At 44.9% G+C, this 21984-nt stretch overlaps 1 protein-coding gene across 3 annotated transcripts in view; it reads left to right on the top strand.

Moving 5' to 3' along the window:
• The window catches only part of jade2 (jade family PHD finger 2), a 182423-nt gene that overhangs the window by 104771 nt on the left and 55668 nt on the right, over positions 1 to 21984 (top strand). For all 3 annotated transcript variants that reach the window (XM_088320904.1, XM_088320901.1, XM_088320905.1), the window contains 5 exons: positions 817 to 1028; positions 3519 to 3686; positions 9611 to 9727; positions 13632 to 13964; positions 18818 to 18982. In XM_088320904.1, coding sequence (XP_088177030.1) covers positions 817 to 1028; positions 3519 to 3686; positions 9611 to 9727; positions 13632 to 13964; positions 18818 to 18982 — 995 coding nt within the window. The remainder of the gene's footprint in view (positions 1 to 816; positions 1029 to 3518; positions 3687 to 9610; positions 9728 to 13631; positions 13965 to 18817; positions 18983 to 21984) is intronic.

Genomic DNA, 21984 nt, shown 5'->3' with positions numbered 1-21984 from the left:
GCATTACTTTGGTTGCAGAACGCCAATTGTGGAATGTCCCCGCACACCTGAAGACCATTTCAGCAGGGTGGTTTTTCGCATGTCTTTTCAGATCATGTAACCATATAGTCCAGGGGTGGCGAACACGTTTGACACAAAGAGCCGAAATTTTTAACTATGAGAGTCAAAGAGTCACTCCACGTACTGACCTGCCATGACAGTCACACAAAAACACACACAATTAATAACATATTATTTCTCATAACACACTCCTCTACTTACAATACAAGAAGTATTGTTCTTGTGTTGATTTCAAGGAAAGTCTCCACCCTCGATACACGCACAAAAAAAAAACTAAACATGAAACAAGGAAAAGAGCCACAATATATAGAAAATATGATGAGGCATTCTTATTGGCCAAGAACCGCATGTGGCTCTAAAGCCACGTGTTTGCCACACCTGATATAGTAAGATAGTGAGTACTAATATAGTATTTAATAATGCCCCGAAAGAAAAGGCGAATGAAGGCTGCCTCGCAACCGACTCATGTAGTTCGCAAACGAAGCATCTCTACGAAGTGGGTGCCAGCTATCCACCAATCGAGAGCCGGTTTCCTTCGAGATGCTATTCATCTTTACCCATGTGGACAATTACTATCCTCTCTAATATTTTTAAGAGGGAGATCTTGCACAATCAGTGGTTGACTAAAAATATATTTGCCCCACTGTATATTACTGTAAGACCTCGTGTATAGCGTGCACCCAAACTTTTTAGAGTTCTTTTTAGCGGGAATGTTATCCATGAATAAATACAGTTGTAAACACCTCATCCCCCCAGCGCTGCCTGAGCTTGCCGAGTTGACGATGGAACGGGTCTTAGTGGAGTTGGAGCGTGTTTGTGAAGAGAAGATGCAGCAAGCCATCGAGGCTGAGGAAGGCCTCGGCATCGAGTACGACGAGGACGTAGTTTGCGACGTCTGCAGTTCACCCGAGGGCGAAGACGGCAACGAGATGGTTTTCTGCGACAAGTGCAACGTTTGCGTTCACCAGGTTTGCTCGTAGATCAGTCAAGTTAGCTTTAGTGGAAAATGTGCTTGCGCTAGGGCAGGGGTCGGCAAGCCATAATGTTGAAAGAGCCGTTTTGGACCAAAAAGCCCTAATTTTTCGAGAGCCGCATCAAATTAAAAGCTTTATATAAGCCTTATAATCTATATGAGCTATATTAGCCAAAATGAAAGTTTAATGCAGCCCATCCTGTGGAGAATGATACCTCCTCAAGTTTAACATCATTACAATATTCATAAATTACAGTATGTATGTTTCATTTGTTTAATAAAACTGAAATTCAGTAAAGAAATCAAATTTTTGATGTCATTTTCATTTTTGAGGATTCCAAAAAATATATAAAGGAACATCCCTTATCTGGACAACAAAAAGAGTGCAATAAAGCATAGCATGCATTTATAAAAATGAGTTCTGTCAACAATCAAAATCTTTATTCGCAATTAATCTCATGAATATTATGGTTAACTCGTGATTAATCGTATATGAATCGTCCATTTTAATATATTATAAATGTCCCTTTAATTATCATTTTAATAATCCTATCAACATGTAAAAGTGGAGGTTTGCTTTTTGCAATTTTTCTTTATTGAAAACAATCTGCAGTGTTATATATTTTACATAAACTATTCTAACTCTGAACCGTCTTTCACATTTGAAGAAACATTTCATACACTGTCAATAAGCAAATGAAAAAAAATACTTGGTTACCAAAAAAAACAACAAACCCTCCTAATGTATCAAGACAGGATGATACAAAATCCAGTTACAAAGTGCAAATCTTGTAAACTAGAACTCAACTATAGTGCAGTAAACCATGGCGTACTCTAAACATTCCTTTACTGGAAATTGGAACAAATGAACATTAACATTTACATAAAAGGTATGCAAGCCTACTACTCCTTTTTTTCTGAGCCAGTTAAAGCCATATGCCTGTGTCAAAAGCCTCCTATTTTTGCCTGGTTTTTACGAAGAGGGGGTGGAGAATTTGCATTTACCAAGCTTGGACATCGAGTGACTGGATGTATGACGGTAATAACTCAGTTCACACCAACAGTACACGCAAGTTACTTTGGTCTTGTCAACTGAACCATCTTGCAACTTTTTTAAATCAAACTTTCTGTTCAGAATTTTCTTCAAATCCATTTCAGCGTTTCACACAAACAGAACACAGCGAGGGAGCTGGCAAGCCGCAAGTCCAAACACATGCATAGGTCGTGCCTATTGCTTTGTTTCCGGGTTACAAGCGGATCCTGTAGTTTTTCTAACTTTGCTGCCAGCGGCCACAGCTTATAAAAGATACAAGTTCACTTGTTAACAATGAACATGAATCTCGCACTAAAATAAATGACGTGTTAATAACACAGTATTTTGACAGCACTAATAAAAATACAACTTTTTGATAAGGTAATGTAAATAAAATCACATTAATGCAATTTAAGTTTGATTTCTGTGCAAATGTCAAACAGGTCAGTACTTGGGTAAAACAAGTCAAGTCATTTTTATTTGTATAGCCCTTGATCACAAATAGTCTCAAACGGCTTCACAAGTTATTACATATAAGAAGTTTAGGTTATTCGTATGCTATAGAGTAGAAGTGAGGTTTAAGCCTAGACTTAAACATGTCCACTGAGGCAGCAGATCGGATCTCAGGGGGAAGAGCATTCCACAACACCGGTGCCCGGATGGAGAACGCTCTCTCTTTTGATACTAAAAGCAGACATCGTCAGATCTGAGCAACAAACATGAACAATATCCTGAAGTGTCATTCAAAATATACACTGACAAAAAGAATAAATCACTAAATAAAAACAGTTACTTTGTTGCTTAAAACGGGCTTATGACAGCTTTGTGCTCTTACACGTTTAATGTGACTTCTGTGTTAAAATAAATGCAGCGTTTAGTTGTGACTGCTTTCAAAGGGGCGGAGCTTTTACTCCGCTCGACTCAAACAGGAAAGACAAGAGAGAGGAAAACAAGCAAAATTGCTGATTTCCCTCTTGTCTTGAAATTAAGTAATAACACCCAGAGTTGAAAAGTAACATTTAGTGTACACAATATTACAGCATTGCAAAACCTTAGTTTCTGTCGTGTTTGTCCTCCTACAGAAACCATAAGAAAATTATATTCCCTCCTCCATTTTCTCAGTTTTTAAGCTTTTTTGGAAAAGTTCCAGGGAGCCACTCTGTGGCGCTAAAGAGACGCATCTTGAGCCACAAGTCTCCGAACCCAGCGCTAGCGCTAGCACGCTTAATAATAATAATAATAATAATTTCCTTTGTATTGTCATTCTTTGTAACAATGTACACAGAACGAAATAAAGTGGAAGTGTGTGTTAGTTTGTGCACCCTAGTGGTGAAAAATGCCATTCGATAAAGATAAAAAAGATTATTGGTTTAAATCACACTTGTCAAACTCATTGGCCGCTAGAAGGCTTATTTAGCTTAGTTTGATAACTCTTCTCGCTCTGGTTTTTAGGCATGCTATGGCATCCTGAAGGTCCCACAGGGCAACTGGCTTTGTCGGACTTGCGCCCTGGGCGTACAGCCCAAGTGTCTGCTGTGCCCCAAGCGGGGTGGCGCCCTTAAGCCCACCCGCAGTGGAACCAAGTGGGTCCACGTCAGCTGTGCCTTATGGATACCTGAGGTGAGCCTTGCTTCTATAGTCATACCTCTGTATACAAACACCTCTAAACACGAGATATACAAGATTTTTTGGGAACAAAAATGTTGCTCCATATATGGCAGAAAAAATAAGTCACCAGCATACCCAGAGAAAAAAATGTCTTCAAAAGACTTATAGAAAGTGAACAGTTGCAAGTAAAGTAAAAGGGCAAAAGACCGTGATAAATAAGAACTGCTTGAAAATGTTATTGTGTGTAAGTTAATTTAAAGTAAAGTAATTTTAATTGAACAAACACCTTTTATATTATCAAGAGTTTTGTCTCAGTCGACCCCCCCTCCCCCATTACTTGCGCACTAACCTCCCACCTCCATTACAGCAAGTCCCTGATGATAAACTCACTGTTTATTTAGTTATTATCATCTTATTAATCTAATATCTGTATTTTGTATGTTTAATTATATTTGAAGAGTTTTAGTGATAGGAAGATGTCACTTGTAGTTATTTAGGGATGCTTTATGGAGGTCAGGAACGGACCAATTAGTTTTTAATTATTTCATATCAGACGACTGATTTCACCAGCAATTTGAGCTATAAGCACAATCCTGGTACAAATTAAGCTCACAGGAAGAGGTACACTGTACTGTGTTTGTGCTCTAATATGTGCAAAGCTTTAAAGCAATACACCCCAGCAGTGTTGTGTGTGCCACAGCTTTTAATTTCAACCGAAAGCACACTCAAATGAACACACATACGTACAAAAACATAAAAGAGCATAGCTTCTAATATGTTGATGACTGCGGTTTTTAAGAGGTTTTACCTGTTTTCCAGTTGACAAAAACACCAAAACATCCCTGCAGCTTTTTTTTAACCCCCATTAGTTTGTGTGTGTATTAGAGATCGACTGATATAGGTTTTTCAGGACCGATACTGATTATTAGTATTAAAAGGAGGCTGATAACCAATACCCGATATTCAATTGCTGTAAAAGCTTAAAAATTGGCGTAAGAAAGTGAATTGGTAATACAAAGTAGTTATCACTTCAGATTTTTCACTTCGTATATTCTTCGTGGTTTGCTGTCCCGCCACAGTTGTCTCAAGGTCCAATCCATTATCATCCTCCTCATAGCGTAACAAGGAATATAATTTAGTCCATTTTGGCTGAAAAGTCCTTTTCTTGCTAGGGGTATTCTTTTGGGAGTTTTTTCGTTGAATCGGTCGCTTCAACACACGTGTTTTCCTTCCCTCCGCGATTTTCCGAAGAATTTCTCTGCCGTTTATTCGTGCCGGAATTATAGGCCGTTGTTATCACTTTCTGTATTACGTTTCGACTTATTAGTGACACTGAAGAAATTACCAATTTTTTGTTGATTTACACCTAATACTGTTTTTTCTGAGGCATACTTCTCTTTCACTCGACAACAACCAGCACAACAATGACGTAATCTCGAAGCAACGAGATCTCGTTTGCCGAGAACGGCGTGCAGACGAAATCTCGAACCGCGAGAGAAAACAACAATGGCGTATCTGCTTGACGAAAAGTTGAGTGCGGTAAATCTTTGTTAAAAAAAGATATCGGGTTGTAATGACAATTTTGTGTCAAAAACGTTGCGTCCCGGGGCCACATTTTAAGAGGAAAACTGATTTTGTACTTACACAAGCCGCACCGGTATATAAGCCGCATGCGCCCACATTAAAAAAATGTAACACAAACACAAAATTAACCCAAACCCGACTAAGTCCCGCGATTGAAACTGAATGTCCTTCATAAAAGTACACAGTCCAAAAATCACAGCGGGCAAAATGAACGGAAAATAATAGTCAAGTCAAGTCATTTTTATTTGTATAGCCCTTAATCACAAATAGTCTCAAAGGGCTTCATAAGTTATTACATATAAGAAGTATAGGTTATTCGTATGCTATAGAGTAGAAGTGAGTTTTAACCTTAGACTTAAACATGTCCACTGAGGCAGTAGATCGGATCTCAGGGGGAAGAGCATTCCACAACACCGGTGCCCGGATGGAGAACGCTCTCGAACCAGCGGAACACTTCTTGGCTCTTGGGATCACCAGGAGACCGGCGCTCTCGGAACAAAGGCTTCGGGTCGGGACATAGGGGGAAATCAGATCTAAAAGATATGAGGGGGAAAGTCCATGTATGATTTGTATAGTAATAGGAGAACCTTAAAATCGCATCTTAAACTAACAGGGAGCCAATGCAGGTTAGCCAAAATTGGGGTGATGTGATCGTACTTTTTTGTCCTAGTTAAAAGCCTCGCTGCAGCATTTTGTACCAGCTGAAGACTCTTGAGTCTGGTCATCGGAAGACCGGAAAGTAGTGCATTACAGTAATCGAGACGGGAGGTAACAAACGCGTGAATTATGATTTCCGCATCCGACTGAGAAAGTATAGGACGAATTTTAGCAATGTTACGGAGATGAAAGAAAGCGGTTCTAGTAATTATCTTCACCTGTGTTTGAAAGGACAGATCGGGGTCAAATATGACACCTAAATTTTTAAGTGAGTCGCTCTGTGTGATGTGGCAATTGTCAATGTTCACAGCGGTTTTAGAGAATAAGTCACGGGACTTAGATGGACCAATAACTAACATTTCAGTCTTTTCAGAGTTAAGACGCAGGAAATTGAGTGACATCCACTCTTTTATCTCAGTGAGGCAGGCCTCCAAATTTCCACAGTTTAGTGTGGCAGATTCCTCCATCGGGAGATAGAGTTGAGTGTCATCTGCGTAGCAATGGAAACTGATATTATACTTGCGAATAATATCACCTAGTGGAAGCATATAAATGCTGAAGAGAAGGGGGCCAAGCACTGAACCCTGCGGAACACCACAGGTAACACTAAAGGGCTCAGATGGCAATTCGCCATATTTAACGCAGTGTGTCCTATCTGAGAGGTAGGATCTGAACCATAAGAGGACGTTTCCTGAGAGACCATTCCATTTTTCCAACCGTTCTAGCAAGATATTATGGTCCACTGTGTCAAATGCAGCACTAAGGTCCAGCAGCAGCAAAAGTGAGAGTGGTTAGCCCTGAATCCTGATTGCATTGATTCAAAGAGATTGTTCTCGGACATAAAATCATTCAGCTGCTGTGCCACTACTTTTTCAAGTATTTTAGAAAGAAACGGTAGGTTTGACACAGGTCTATAATTACATAAGTTTTCTGGATCAAGGTTGGGTCGTTTCAGTGTGGGTTTAATGACGGCCGACTTAAAAGCCGCTGGAACTACACCTGAGGAGAGTGATATGTTTAAAATATTTAGAACTGAAGGTGCAAGAACGCCAAAGAGACCTTTAATAAGTGAACCTGGAAGCGGGTCGAACTGGCAAGTCGTCGGTTTGGCCGTATTCACCATCTGTTTAAGATTATCGAGTGACCGTTCACTAAAACGGGATAAAATCCCTGAACAGCCACCATGTCGTGCATCTAAAGATTTGAGTGCTTTAGTATGTGTTGAATTAATACTGTCTTTAGCGATTTTTTTCCTGTATGCTTTTGATCTTCTTAGTAAAGAAGACCATTATGTCGTGGGCAGAATGAGTGGAGCTATCTGGGATAGTCTGTTGCCTTGTAAGTGATGCTACAGTGTCGAAAAGGACCTTGGGATTGTTCTTTTGTGACGCAATCACCTTCGAAAGGTAGGCTGATTTTGCAGAGGCAAGGGCCGATTTACAGTATACTTCAACAAACTATCACACCAGATTTGATGGAAAACCTCAAGCTTGGTAGCGCGCCATTTTCTTTCAGATTTCCTGCATTCTCGTTTAAGGGATCTAGTTTCATCATTAAACCAAGGCGTGCGTCTTTTAGGTCGTGATTTAAGCCGGATGGGCGCTACTGAATCCAGGGCACTAGCCAGGGTAGCATTAAATTCATTTATGAGTGATTCGATACAGCCTATGTAGGAAGGAAAGGTACTTAAGGTTTGATGCAGACCTGCAGAGTCCGGGTCCCGTTGAAAGTAATCCAAGGAAAAAAGTGTATATTTCCAAAGGTAAGGGTGGGAAGAATATATATCCACTATTGTCCGCCGCGTCCACAAACACTCACCTTTACCGGTCCACACTTCCCGTCACCCCGCGTTTTTTTGTGCAAGATCTCCCTCTTTTTATTTGCCCGTTGGAAACATATCAGAATAAGTGTCTGAAATAAAGACATTACAAAAATATACAGTTGCAAATACATATTATACATGGTTACACATATTTACAAAGAAAGACGGTACACAGAGAGTTTTCAAAGCTTTAATAAATATAACTTTCATCCCAAACGGTGCCTGTGACATGTAGCAACACGCAAGAAACACGCTCGCAACACAGTAAACGGGTCTGGTAAAAAAAACATACCGTACTTGTAAAAATCACGGTAAACCGTCCTCATCATCCTCCGTAGAACTGAAGCCGTCAAAGTCGTCTTCCTCAGTGTCGGAAAGAAACTTCGTCATATAAACGTTGTCCCACGCTCCCTTATTCCAAAACACGCTGGCAACACGCTCTCTCCTTCTTTATCGGACTGCTCGATTGCTTTTAGCTTGAAAGCTACGTCATGTGCCTTTCTTTTTGCATTTTGCATGATGAGGGTATGTTTACGCAAATTTAATTTACTGTATGCACAAGCCAAGAAGTTGCAGTCTTCCTCGGCGCTTATATTCCACCGGTCTAAATCTTACCTTTTGTACTGGAGCGCCGCTGGCACAAAATTACATAAATTGGCCGCATCACTTTTGAAGCCGCAGGGTTGAACGTTTGGGAAAAAGTAGTGGCTTATAGTCCGGAATTTACTATATATATATATATATATATATATATATATATATATATATATATATATATATATATATATATTTGATGTTATGTCAAATACAACTTAAATAGCTTTCTGAAACATTTTACAGTAAATCAATTAGAATTTCAACACAACTAACATAAATCATCTTTCCCTTAAATCAAAAACTAAAAACTAACAGCGCAGAAAATCTAATTTGGCTCGTACAAAAGGTACATAAAAATAGATCCCTATTTTTTTTTTACAACAAATAAATAAAAATGTCAATACAACCGACGAGACTAAAATTAACTTAAAAAAATGTGTATCAAAATTTCAACAGAGCTGGCGAATTGAAAAGTGTGGACACTTTTGTTTTAGCGCCTGATTGACAAACTAATGTTATGGTAACAGCTAATCACTCAGCCTTCCACTTTAGTATGCTTTTTATGCCATCTATTTATCACAAACACACACGCTTGGTTTACCAACTAATAATACGACAAGAGCTCATATACCAGTCTTCACCTGAACATTCCTCTCTAAAACTTTCTCTTAGTCGCAAACATGCTTTTCTATCAGAGACACAGATATGTCGGGACAAGTTAGCTGAGCTGCCGTTCTAACGTTACTGTTCCTGCTTCAGTCGCTCCGCCACTGGTCGCTTATCCAATCAGAAGATGCATGGTGGGGAGAGAGAAAGAGGGTAGAGTAGGAGTAGGAGCAAGCGAGAGGGAGTCTCAGCTCCATCTGAGGCTTAATAATTGGCCCGTCAAATATATAAAAATTCCGATACCAATATACGTCAAATTCCCAAATATCAATGCCGATAATCGCCACTAATCAGTTGACCACTTATCAATCGACCTCTTGTACAACTACACACATACAGATCACTAAAATTTTGATGAGGATTTTCTTAATTTCCTGCTGAGAAAAACACCAAAACATCCCTGCAGCCCTTAGTTACTCCCATTAGGTTGTGTGTGTTTGAGTATTTGTGTGACTCATCAGGGTCAGTTAGCCGACAGATCAATTAGTCGTAGCACTGAACAATTGTCTGTCGTGGATCATAAGTGCAACCAACAAGAGGGGGAAACACAACATAAAGACAATCAAATATTTTAATGAGTGTATTAAAATGCTCCAAATGTGTGTGTTAGGTGAGTATAGGCTGTCCAGAAAAGATGGAGCCCATCACTAAGGTGTCCCACATTCCTGCCAGCCGATGGGCTCTGTCCTGCAGCCTGTGTCGAGAGCACACCGGAACATGCATACAGGTAATGATGTTTTATGATTTTGTTGCGATGAAGTTTTGCTTAATGGTGCAACATTTTTAAGGCTTGCCTATTAAATCAAAGTCTCACAAAGAATTATATGAAAAATACAGAAAGTCACATGTTTTGGCTTGGGTTAGCCCAGGTGTAGGCAACCCAAAATGTCAAATGAGCCGTATTGGACCAAATTTAAAAATGATAATAATAATTTTGTCTGGGGCTTCAAAAACATAAAAGCTTTGTACCGTATGTAAGTATAATAAGCATACATTTTATAATAAATACAACACATGCTGTGTATCTATATTAGTTATATTAGCCCGAAACCAAAGATGGCAATGAAATGGTCTTTTGCGACGTCTGTGGACACCAGGTTTGCTCATAGATGGGTCAAATTAGCTTTGGTGGAAAAATGTCCTTGAGCTAGGGCAGGGGTCGGCAACGCAAAATGTTGAAAGAGGCGTATTGGACCAAAAAAACAAACTTGTCTGGAGCCGCAAAATATTGATAGCTTATATAAGCCTTATAATCTATATTAGCCTACTATCAGGGGGCCGGCCGGGCACAGCCCGAAGGGACGACGTGGGACCCTCTTCCCATGGGCTCACCAACTGTAGGAGGGGCCAAAGGGGTCGGGTGCGCAGAGAGCTGGGTAGCAGCCAAGGGAGGGGTCCTTGGCGTGACGATCCCCGGCTACAGAAACTGGCTTTTGGGACATGGAACGTTACCTCTCTGGCAGGGAAGGAGCCCGAGTTGGTGCGTGAGGTTGAGAAATTCCGACTAGATATAGTCGGACTCACCTCTACGCACGGCTTGGGCTCTGGTACCAGTCCTCTCGAGAGGGGTTGGACTCTCTTCCACTCTGGAGTTGCCCGTGGTGAGAGGCGCAGAGCCGGTGTGGGCATATTAATTGCTCCACGGCTCGGCGCCTGTACGTTGGGGTTCACCCCGGTAGACGAGAGGGTAGCCTCCCTCCGCCTTCGGGTGGGGGGAGGGGTCCTGACTGTTGTTTGTGCTTATGCCCCAAATAGCAGTTCGGAGTACCCACCCTTCTTGGGGTCCTTAGAGGGTGTGCTTGAGAGCGCGCCCCCTGGGAGACTTCAACGCTCACGTGGGCAATGACAGTGAGACCTGGAGGGGCGTGATTGGGAAGAACGGCCCCCCTGACCTGAACCCGAGTGGTGTTTCGTTATTGGACTTCTGTGCTCGTCAAGGTCTGTCCATAATGAACACCATGTTCAGACATAAGGGTGTCCATATGTGCACTTGGCACCAGGACACCCTAGGCCGTAGTTCGATGATCGACTTTGTCATCGTTTCGTCGGACCTGCGGCCGCATGTTCTGGACACTCGGGTGAAGAGAGGGGCGGAGCTGTCAACTGATCACCACCTGGTGGTGAGTTGGCTTCGATGGTGGGGGAAGATGCCGGCCCGACCCGGCAGACCCAAGCGTGTTGTGAGGGTCTGTTGGGAACGGCTGGCAGAATCTCCTGTCAGAAGAAGTTTCAATTCGCACCTCCGGCAGAACTTCGGCCATGTCCCGAGGGATGCGGGGGACATTGAGTCCGAGTGGACCATGTTCCGCGCCTCCATTGTCGAGGCGGCTGATCGGAGCTGTGGCCGTAAGGTAGTCGGTGCCTGCCGCCGCGGCAACCCTCAGACCCGTTGGTGGTCACCGGCGGTGAGGGATGCCGTCAAGCTGAAGAAGGAGTCTTATCGGGCCTTCCTGGCCTGTGGGACTCTGGAAGCAGCTGGCAGGTATCGGCTGGCCAAGCGGAATGCGGCTTTGGCGGTTGCCCAGGCAAAAACTCGGGAATGGGAGGAGTTTGGCGAGGCCATGGAAGCCGACTTCCGAACGGCTTCGAGGAAATTCTGGTCCACCATCCGACGTCTTAGGGGGGAGGAGCGGTGTGCCATCGACACTGTGTATAGTGCCGATGGGGCGCTGTTGACCTCGACCCGGGACGTTGTGAATCGGTGGGCGGAGTACTTCGAAGACCTCCTCAATCCCACCGGCATGTCTTCCTCTGGGGAAGCAGAGCCTGAGGACTCTGGGTTGGGCTCTCGTATCACTGGGGTTGAAGTCACCGAGGTTGTCAAAAAACTCCTCGGTGGCAGGGCCCCGGGGGTCGATGAGATCCGCCCGGACTTCGTTAAGGCTCTGGATGTTGTGGGCGTGTCATGGTTGACGCGCCTCTGCAACATCGCGTGGACATCGGGGACAGTGCCTCTGGACTGGCAGACTGGGGTGGTGGTTCCCGTCTTTAAGAAGGGGGACCGGAGAGTGTGTTCCAACTACAGGGGAATCACACTTCTCAGCCTCCCTGGTAAGGTCTATTCAGGGGCACTGGAGAGGAGGGTCCGCCAGGAAGTCGAATCTCGGATTCAGGAGGAACAGTGTGGTTTTCGTCCTGGCCGTGGAACACTGGACCAGCTCTATACACTCTTCAGGGTCTTTGAGGGTGCATGGGAGTTTGCCTGTCCGGTCTACATGTGTTTTGTGGACTTGGAGAAGGCATTCGACCGTGTTCCTCGGGAGGCCCTGTGGGGGGTGCTTCCGGAGTATGGGGTACCGCACAGTCTTATCCGGGATGTGCGGTCTCTGTATGCCCGGTGCCAGAGTCTGGTCCGCATTGCCGGCAGTAAGTCGGATTTGTTCCCGGTGAGGGTTGGGCTCCGCCAGGGCTGCCCTTTGTCACCGATTCTGTTCATAACTTTTATGGATAGAATTTCTAGGTGCAGCCTTGGAGGGGATGGAGTCCGGTTTGGGGGCCTCAGCATTGCGTCACTGCTTTTTGCAGATGACGTGGTGCTGTTGGCTTCCTCAAGCCGTGATCTTCAGCTCTCGCTGGAGCGATTCGCAGCCGAGTGTGAAGCGGCCGGGATGGGGATCAGCACCTCCAAGTCCGAGGCCATGGTTCTCAGTCGGAAAAGGGTGGTATGCTCCCTCCGGGTCGGGGAGGAGGTCTTGCCCCAAGTGGAGGAGTTCAAGTATCTTGGGGTCTTGTTCACGAGTGAGGGTAGGATGGAACGGGAGATCGACAGACGGGTCGGTGCAGCATCTGCCGTCATTCGGACCCTGTACCGGTCTGTCGTGGTGAAGAGGGAGCTGAGCCGAAAGGCAAAGCTCTCGATCTACCGGTCGATCTACGTTCCTACCCTCACCTATGGTCATGAACTTTGGGTCATGACCGAAAGAACTCGATCCCGGATACAAGTGGCCGAAATGAGTTTCCTCCGCAGGGTGGCTGGGTTCTCCCTTAGAGATAAGGTGAGAAGCTCAGTCATCCGGAAGGGACTCGGTGTAGAGCCACTGCTCCTCCGCGTTGAGAGGAGCCAGTTGAGGTGGCTCGGGCATCTAATAACGATGCCTCCTGGACGCCTCCCTCGGGAGGTGTTCCGGGCATGTCCCACCGGCAGGAGGCCCCGGGGGCGGCCCAGGACACGTTGGAGAGACTATGTCTTTCGGCTGGCTTGGGAACGCCTCGGGGTCCCGTCGGATGAGCTGGAGGAGGTGGCTGGGGATAGGGACGTCTGGGCTTCCCTTTTAACGCTGCTGCCCCCGTGACCCGACCTCGGATAAGCGGAAGACAATGGATGGATGGATGGATAGCCTACTATCAAAATGATTAAGTTTAATGTATCACATCCTGTGGAGAATGATGCACCGCGTGAATACTCTCTTCTAGGATACCTTCTCAAATTTAATGTTATTACAATATTAATGAATTATAATATGTTTCATTTTGTGGATAAAATGAATGAAATACAATTAAAAAATCCAATTTTTTAATGTAATTTTAATTTTGACAATTTGAAAATAAATAAATAAATAAGCATAGCGTGGCCCCTTATCTGGGCAACAAAAAGATTAATAGATCATATTTTAACTGTTTTAACCCAACAGTGTTCAATGCCCTCGTGTATTGTGGCCTTCCACGTAACATGCGCCTTCGACCATGGTCTCGAAATGCGGACAATCCTGGCCGAGAACGACGAGGTCCGCTTCAAGTCTTTCTGTCTGGAACACACCGGCGGGGTAGCCCGTCCCCAACGGATGATCAACCTCCCGGATCCCAAATCGATACCGTACTCGGTGTCTGAGAGAGCTGAGCGAGGCCAGCTGGAGCGAGACAAAGTTAGCCAAAGAAAGCTGAAGCTCCAGGAGCTGGAAGACCAGTTTTACGGACTGGTCGACCCCGGCGACGTGGCGGAGAACATTGCCCTACCAATTGCACAGGTACTTTGGGAAACTCTTTGGTGCTGTCGAGAAACTACTGATAGGAATTATGCGGCAACTTCACTTACCGTATTTATTCATGTTTAACACATTTTTTTTAACCTAAAAATGAACTCAAATATTTGGTTGCAGGATGTGCATGGTTTTCCGTTGTATATTACAATATTTGAGCAATCATAATCAGTCCAAAATATCGCTGACCACAATCGCAAAACATTGTAGGCAACAAGAATAGAACCCAGGTCATGGCGGTGAGATTGTCCAATACTTATAACTAGACCAGAAGTAGTGATATAAATCACATTATTTTTATTCTCTGTACCAAAAACGAAGAAAAATAAAGAAAACCGAAAGTCGTCCTTAAAGATATAAATAAACACAAAAAAAACGCAACAGGGGAAACACCTTCCTGGTGTATTTGATTATAAATCAGAGTGGTTGACATTTATTTTTTTCCACTGGTTGTCATCTACAAGGCTACAATAAGTTGAAAATCAACAGCTTTGATTTACAATTAAAAGAACAATAGGAAAAAGGAGGGCAGACATGAAAAAGCCGGAGCTTGATTTGGTCCTGTCCCCTTGACAACCAAAACACTTTTCACATTGTTGATCTGTCATGATTACTGATTCGGGGCACCTGCGGCTGCCCCGTTGGTGCCAACAGCCACGGGACCTGATTGGCTGTTGGACTCTTTTTAAACTCCAGTCTGCCGAAAGGAACCCGTCAGACAGTCTGTGAACCTATGCTCTCTGATAGGCAAGCTTTTGTACTCTCCAACATTAACCCGCCCTGTTTTCCTGCCTGATACCTGATGCCGACCTTTTTCTGGACCCGTTTCTGCTTTTGCTCCTCCGTCCCGGCCATTGACCTGTTTTGCACTGTTTCCTGCCTGATACCTGTTGCCGACCTCTTTTCTGGACCCGTTTCTGTTTTACTTCCCAGTCCTGGCCATCGACCTGTTTTCTCGCTGTCAACGACTACCCTCGCTCGACACGGAAGTGCCACTTCTGCGTTCCTGCCATCTGCTACCCGTGACCAACGATCATCGGATTGTGGATGCAAGCACTGCTCGTTTTCTTAATAAAACTGAGTAAAACGAACGCTATTGGGTCCTGTCTCCGTTCCTGGCTTGTGACAGAACGGTCTGACCCGAAATGGACCCAGCAGATGTTTCTCCGAGCGGAGATCGAGGCAACTCGGAGACTCCCTCCGCCTTGCAACGCTTGCATTGGGCTGAAACGTCCGAAAAAGCAATCATTTAATAATGACAATAACTTTTGAACCATGCATGCTAGAATTATGATTCTTGCTTTCCTGGGTTGGAAATCTTCTGAATTTTCTATATTTAGTGCAGATTTGGTGAAAAAAGCTCAACTTTTTGAGTTATGCAAGTTTTCATACTTTTGGTGAGGTTCATCTCATCTCATTAGCTGCACCGCATATCCTCAGTAGGGTCGCGGGGGTGCTGGAGCCCATCCCAGCAATTGGACGTCGCTACCCTTCTGCAACAAGTACAGCGACATCAACACCTCCTAGAGCAACAACAGCAGCAAGTAGAAAAATTGTCGGGTTTGCTGTCAAGGCAACTGACGTCACTCCACGTCCCGGTAATTCCCCCCCGAGCATACAGCCGCGCTCCCCAACCATGCCGCTCGAAGCAGCGGAACCGCAAGTGGGCGCCCCGGAAATTCTGTGGCGATCCTGCCCAGGTTCGTGCCTTCCTAGTGAACTGTCGGCTCGTTTTTGATCTGCAACTTCGCGGCCAAAGTGGCCTTCACAATTAATCATTTGTCCGGGAGGGCTCGAATCTGGAGAACGGCAGAATTCGAGCGGGATTCAGCGGCGTGTTCTTTGTTCGATCCTGGCCCAGGAAATCCTAAAGGTGTTTGAGACGGGATCCTCTTCAGTCGATGCGTCCAGATCCCTAATGAACATACGCCAGGGAAGACGCACTATCGCCGATTTTTCTATCGACTTCCGGACGGTGACAAGCCAGAGTAATTGGAACGCGGAGGCCTTAGTGGACGCCTATCTCCATAGCATGGCGGACTACATGAAAAATGAGTTGGTGTCCCCCACCCCGCCTACCAACCTTGACGAGGCCATTGCGGCTACAAATGGTCTCCTCCTGGCCTGTTCCTGATTGCTGAAAAGCTCCAGCAGTTCCTGGGGTTTGCCAACTTCTATTGTCGATTCATAAGGAACTACAGTTTAGTGGCAGCCCCCCTCACGGCTCTCACCAGTCCCAAGGCACCGTTCCGATGGTCTACCATGGCAGATGATCCCTTCACCACCCTCAAGGCCCACTTTTCCACGGCTCCTAGTCCCAGGTGCCTGACTCCGAACGTCATCTTGTGGTTTAAGTGGACGCCTCAAATGTGGGGGTTGTTGCGGTCCTGTCCCAGAGGTCAGCCTAGGACCACAGGTGGCACCCCTGCGCCTTTTTTTCACGGCGCTTATCCCCGGCAGAGCGCAACTACGACGTGGGGGATCGAGAACTGTTGGCTATCAAACTGGCCCTGGAGGAATGGCGACACTGGCTGGAGGGAATTTCGGTTCCGTTCCTGGTATGGACTGATCACAAGAACTTAGAATACATCCGCTCGGCAAAGCACTTGAACCCGAGACAATCCTACTGGTCCCATTCTTTGCCCGGTTCAACTTTACTCTTTCCTACCTCCCGGGGTCCTGTAATGTCAAGACCGATGCCCTCTCTCGCCAGTTCCAAAAGGAGGACGATCAACCCCGGGGCCCGGCTGCCATCCTCCCTGCTTCCCGGGTGGTTGCCACACTCTCCTGGGACATTGAGGACCGTGTCAGGGAGGCGCTACGGGATCAAGCGGGGCCCAGTACCTGTCCGGAGGGGCGAATGTTCATCCCGGAGGGCCTACGTTCAGAGGTTCTCCAATGGGGGCACGACTCCCGCATTTCCTGCCACCCGGGGTCAGCCCGGACCAGTGGCTTCCTGTCCCGACGCTTCTGGTGGCCCTCACATGGCAAAGGATGCTCAGGAGTATGTAAGGTCTTGTCAAACCTGCTCCAGGAACAAGTCCTCTAATCAACCTCCTGCCGGCCTGCTACAACCCTTGCCTGTTCCCAATCGCCCATTGTCCCATATCTCAATGGACTTTGTGAATAGGCTGCCTGCCTCAGAAGGGATGACGTTCGTGGTTCGTTTCAGCAAGATGGTCCACTTCGTGGCTCTACCCAAACTCCCTTCCGCCAAGGAAACGGCACAAGCGGTCAAGTGGCACGTCTTCCGGCTCCATGGTATCCCCAAGGACATCGTTTCTGACCGACGTCCTCAATTTGCATCTGGCTTTTGGAAGGAGTTCTATCGACTTTTGGGGGCCTCGGTCAGCCTCTCCTCTGGGTTTCATCCCTAGTCCAATGGACAATCTGAACGCATAAACCAGGAATTGGAGACGGCGCTCCGCTGCATGGTTTCCCGGGAGCCTCTTTCTTGGGCACGACGGCTGGTGTGGGTGGAATTTGCCCACAATTCTTTGGTCAGTTCTTCCACCGGCATGTCCCCGTTCCAGTGCGTCTACGGCAATCAGCCACCCCTGTTTCCCAGCCAAGAGGGAGAGGTCTCCTGCCCTTCGGCGTTTGCTATTGCCCGGCGCTGTCGCCGCACCTAGGCATGGGCGCGTGCGGCTCTCCTTCGGGCCGTCGACACCTACTCTAGTGGAGCTAACCGTCGGAGGACTCCTGCTCCTGTCTACCAGGCGGGCCAGAGAGTTTGGCTGTCATGCAAAGACCTTCCCCTTCGGGTGGAATCGAGGAAACTGGCTCCGCGATTCCTGGGTCCTTTTCCAGTGGATAGGGTCATCAGCCCTTCAGCGGTCCGGCTTTGCCTGCCCAGCACCATGAGGGTCCACTCGACGTTCCACGCTCCCGCATCAAGCCCGTCCGCCAGAGTCCGCTGGCGCAAGAAGCTCCTCCTCCTGCGGGCCCATGCTTTCTGGACGGGGATCGTCTTCTCTGCTCCCGTCGGAGGGGTCGGGGCCTCCAGTACCTCGTAGACTGGGACGGTTATGGTCCGGAGGAGAGATCCTGGATTCCCACCCTGCAGATTTTGGACTGCTCCTGATCACAGAGTTCCATCGTCAGCATCCTGACCAGCCTGCTCCCCGCCGAGGTCGCCCTAGGGGCCCCCGCTCGTCGGCCCTGCCTCCACCGGATCCTGCTACTTCCACGCACCCTGATTCTGATGATGGAGCTTCAGTCCATTCGGAAGAATTGTGATTTTTTTTTTTTTTTTGTGGCCACGGGACCTCATTGGCTGTTGGACTATTTTTAAACTCTTCCGAAGGAACCCGTCAGTCACTCTGCGAACCTATGCTCTCTAGTAGGCAAGCTTTTGTACTCTCTGACATTATCCTGCCCTGTTTTCCTGCCTGATACCTGTTGCTGACCTTTTTCTGGACCCGTTTCTGCTTTTGCTCCCCCGTCCTGGCCATCGACATGTTTTCTCGCTGTCAACGACTACCCTCGCTTGACACAGAAGTGCCATTACCGCGTTCCTGCCATCTGCAAACCGTGACCGACGATCATCGGATCGTGGATGCAAGCACTGCTCTCTTTCTTATTAAAAACTGAGTAAAACCAACCCTATTGGGTCTTGTCTCCGTTCCTGGCTTGTGACATCAGCATAATTATGTTTAGCATAATGTTGATTTTAAGTTCGCCTTGACATCTCCCTTTTTCTTTTTTACATTAACAACAATGACACTTCAATTCCAAATAAATTGATAATTTTTACTTGATTAAAGCGTTTCAAGGCATTTCTAAGGAACTCCGAAACATATCAAAGTGCTAAAAATGGTATAAAAACATGTCTCTCTTAGGTGGACTTCTTGTACCAGTTCTGGAAACTGAAAAGGAAGGCCAACTCCAACCAGCCCCTGGTGACTCTCAAACAAGACGAGGTGGACAACCTGGCCCAGCAGGAGCAGGACGTCCTCTACAGACGACTCAAACTCTTCACTCACCTTCGCCAAGACTTGGAAAGGGTGAGTGGGATTTGTAAACATCAATTCTCTGATGGTGAAAAGATTGCCCTCGTGGTCAAGGTTGTGTTTGACACTCGCATATTTCAGGCAGCACTCTCTTCAACGAGATAATTCTAGGATGCGTGCGACAGGGAAAAGTGTATATATATACTTATATATATTATTATTATTATACTATTATTATTTATATATATATATATATATATATATATATATATATATATATGTATACACACATATATATATATATATATATATATATATATATATATATATATACACACACATATATATACAGTATATATATATATAGATATATATATATATATATATATATATATAATATATATATATATATATATATAAAATACTTTTAATAACATGTAATATAATTTTACACAACACATTACCAAACACAATATAAATAAAAAACCTGTAGGCAGCAACTGTGATAGCAGTGAGTGTCATGACAATAAAGGCATTCTATTTTATTCTATTCTATTTAAATGTAGCAATACAGCAAACAATTGCGTAATTTCTATTTTAATTTCTAACGCCAGATGTACTCATCAATAACGCCTTATATTGCTTTCTGCTATACATGGCAATGACCAGATTATGTATCTGAGTCAGATCAGGAGGCCTCTCCTCCTATGTGTATCTTTGAAAACCAGTACTATCTGCTCATGAAATCAATTCAAGTCACATTTATTTATATAGCCCTTAATCACAAAAATGTCTCAAAGGACTGCACAGGATTACAATGACACAATTACCTGATCTTAAACCAGCGTGCGGGAAAGAACAACTCAAAAACCTCAGTGTGAGGAGAAAAGAGAAACCTTGAGAAAGGACCTCACATGTGGCAATCCCCCTTCCAGGATTGACCTGGGTGAATCACAATTAGCATTACTGTACACAGAATAGTAAACACTAGGTAAGATGTTGAAAATGTCCGGAAAAAGCATGACACCAACGACGCCCCCAGCCTGTAAACTAGTCCAGAAAGTCTATGACGGCCACGACGCGGCTTCCCATCTCTGCCAGCTGGTAAATGCAGGGGTTGACATGCTTCAGGTCAGACGCTGGTCCGCTGACTCATCTCCAATCGTCCTCCTTCTTTGTATCAGCCAGGCAGGCAGTCGGAAAAAGACAGGACATTACAGAATATGCGGTGGGCATCAATCATAAGCTTTGGAATAGAAGTGTGTCTTAAGCCTCGATTTAAAAACTTCCGTTGAGGTTGCAGATCTTATCTCCGGAGGCATGGCGTTCCATAACACTGGGGCCCGGATGGAGAACGCTCTCGAGCCTGCAGACTTGTTGGCTCTCGGAGTCACAAGTAGACCGGCATTTGCCGAGCGCAGACTCCGTGCAGAAACATAGGGGGAAATCAAATCAGAGAGATAAGAGGGTGCAAGCCCATGCAAACATTTATATGTTAATAAGAGAACCTTAAAGTCACATCATAAGTGGACTGGGAGCCAGTGCAAGTTGGCCAATACAGGAGTAATATGCTCAAACGTTTTGGTTTTAGTCAATAATCTAGCTGCCGCATTCTGAACCAGCTGCAAACTTTTAATGCTTGACATCGGGAGACCAGAAAGCAATACATTACAGTAATCAAGCCGAGAAGTAATAAATGAATTAAAATCTCTGCATCTGATTGGGACAGCATCGAACGAATCTTCGCAATATTACAGAGGTGGTAGAAAGCTATTTTAGTAATATTTTTCACGTGTAACTGAAACGACAGATTAGGATCAAATATAACATCCAGATTCTTGACCGAGTCAATATGGGTGATATTACATTTGTCTAGGTTCAGGGTAGTGTTTGAAAACAAGTGACGACAGTGAGCTGGACCAATAATCAACATTTTAGTTTTTTCTGGGTTAAGGCGTAAAAAATTAAGTGACATCCATCTTTGAATCTCAGTAAGGCAAGCCTTCAGATTTCTACAACTTAAATGTCCAGTTGTTTCCAGTGGCACATACAGTTTTGTGTCATTTGCATAGCAATGGAAACTAATATTATACTTGTGGATAATGTCACTAAGCGGGATTATATAAATACTAAAAAGAAGGGGGCCAAGTACAGAGCCTTGAGGAACCCCACAGGGGACATTAGATTGTTTAGAGGTCAGATTGCCATAGTTAACACATTGCATCCTGTCTCACAGGTAGGACCTAAACCACGAGAGTACAGTTCTTGAGATACCAATGCGTTCTAGACGAACCAGTAATATGTTGTGGTCGACAGTATCAAAAGCAGCGCTGAGGTCTAGCAGCAGTAACATTGATGAGGCACCAGAATCTATTGCTAAAAGGAGATCATTGGTTACATTAGCCAGGGCTGTCTTAGTAGAGTGATTTGCCCTAAATGCTGACTGGACAGTTTCAAAGAGGTTATTTTCTGACATGAAGTCATTAAGCTGCTGTGCAACGACCTTTTCAAGTAATTTTGCAAAAAATGGCAGATTTGACACTGGCCTATAATTACCTAGGCTTTCTGGGTCAAGGTTAGGTTGCTTAAGCGTGGGTTTAATGACAGCAGACTTGAACGCTACAGGAACAATTTCCGAGGATAGCGATATATTATTAATCTTTAAAACTGATGGTCCTAAGATCCCAAACAGATCCTTCACCAGTGAAGCTGGAAACGGATCGAGCAGGCATGTAGTTTGTTTGGCCCCACTGACCATCTGTGTTAGATAATCAAGGGACAAATCATTGAAACTGGAGAATGTTTCTGAACAACCGCCGACACGGTCCTTACCAAACACCTCCACATCTTTGAGATAGGAGGAGGATACAAAGCGTTCTTTAAAAATTTCTCTCCTGATTAGTTGAATCTTTTTACTAAAAAAATCCATAATGTCGTTAGCAGAATAAGTACAACTTTTTGGGTTAAGTTGTTGTCTGGTAAGTTTTGCCACTGTGTCAAACAAAAATTTCGGATTATTCTTATGTTCAACAATAATCTTAGAGAAAAACGATGCT

The sequence above is a fragment of the Urocampus carinirostris genome, chromosome 17, assembly GCF_059441175.1.
Source record: "Urocampus carinirostris isolate Australia breed hairy pipefish chromosome 17, RoL_Ucar_1.0, whole genome shotgun sequence".
Taxonomy (NCBI): domain Eukaryota; kingdom Metazoa; phylum Chordata; class Actinopteri; order Syngnathiformes; family Syngnathidae; genus Urocampus; species Urocampus carinirostris.
This window is presented reverse-complemented; position numbering and strand designations above follow the sequence as displayed.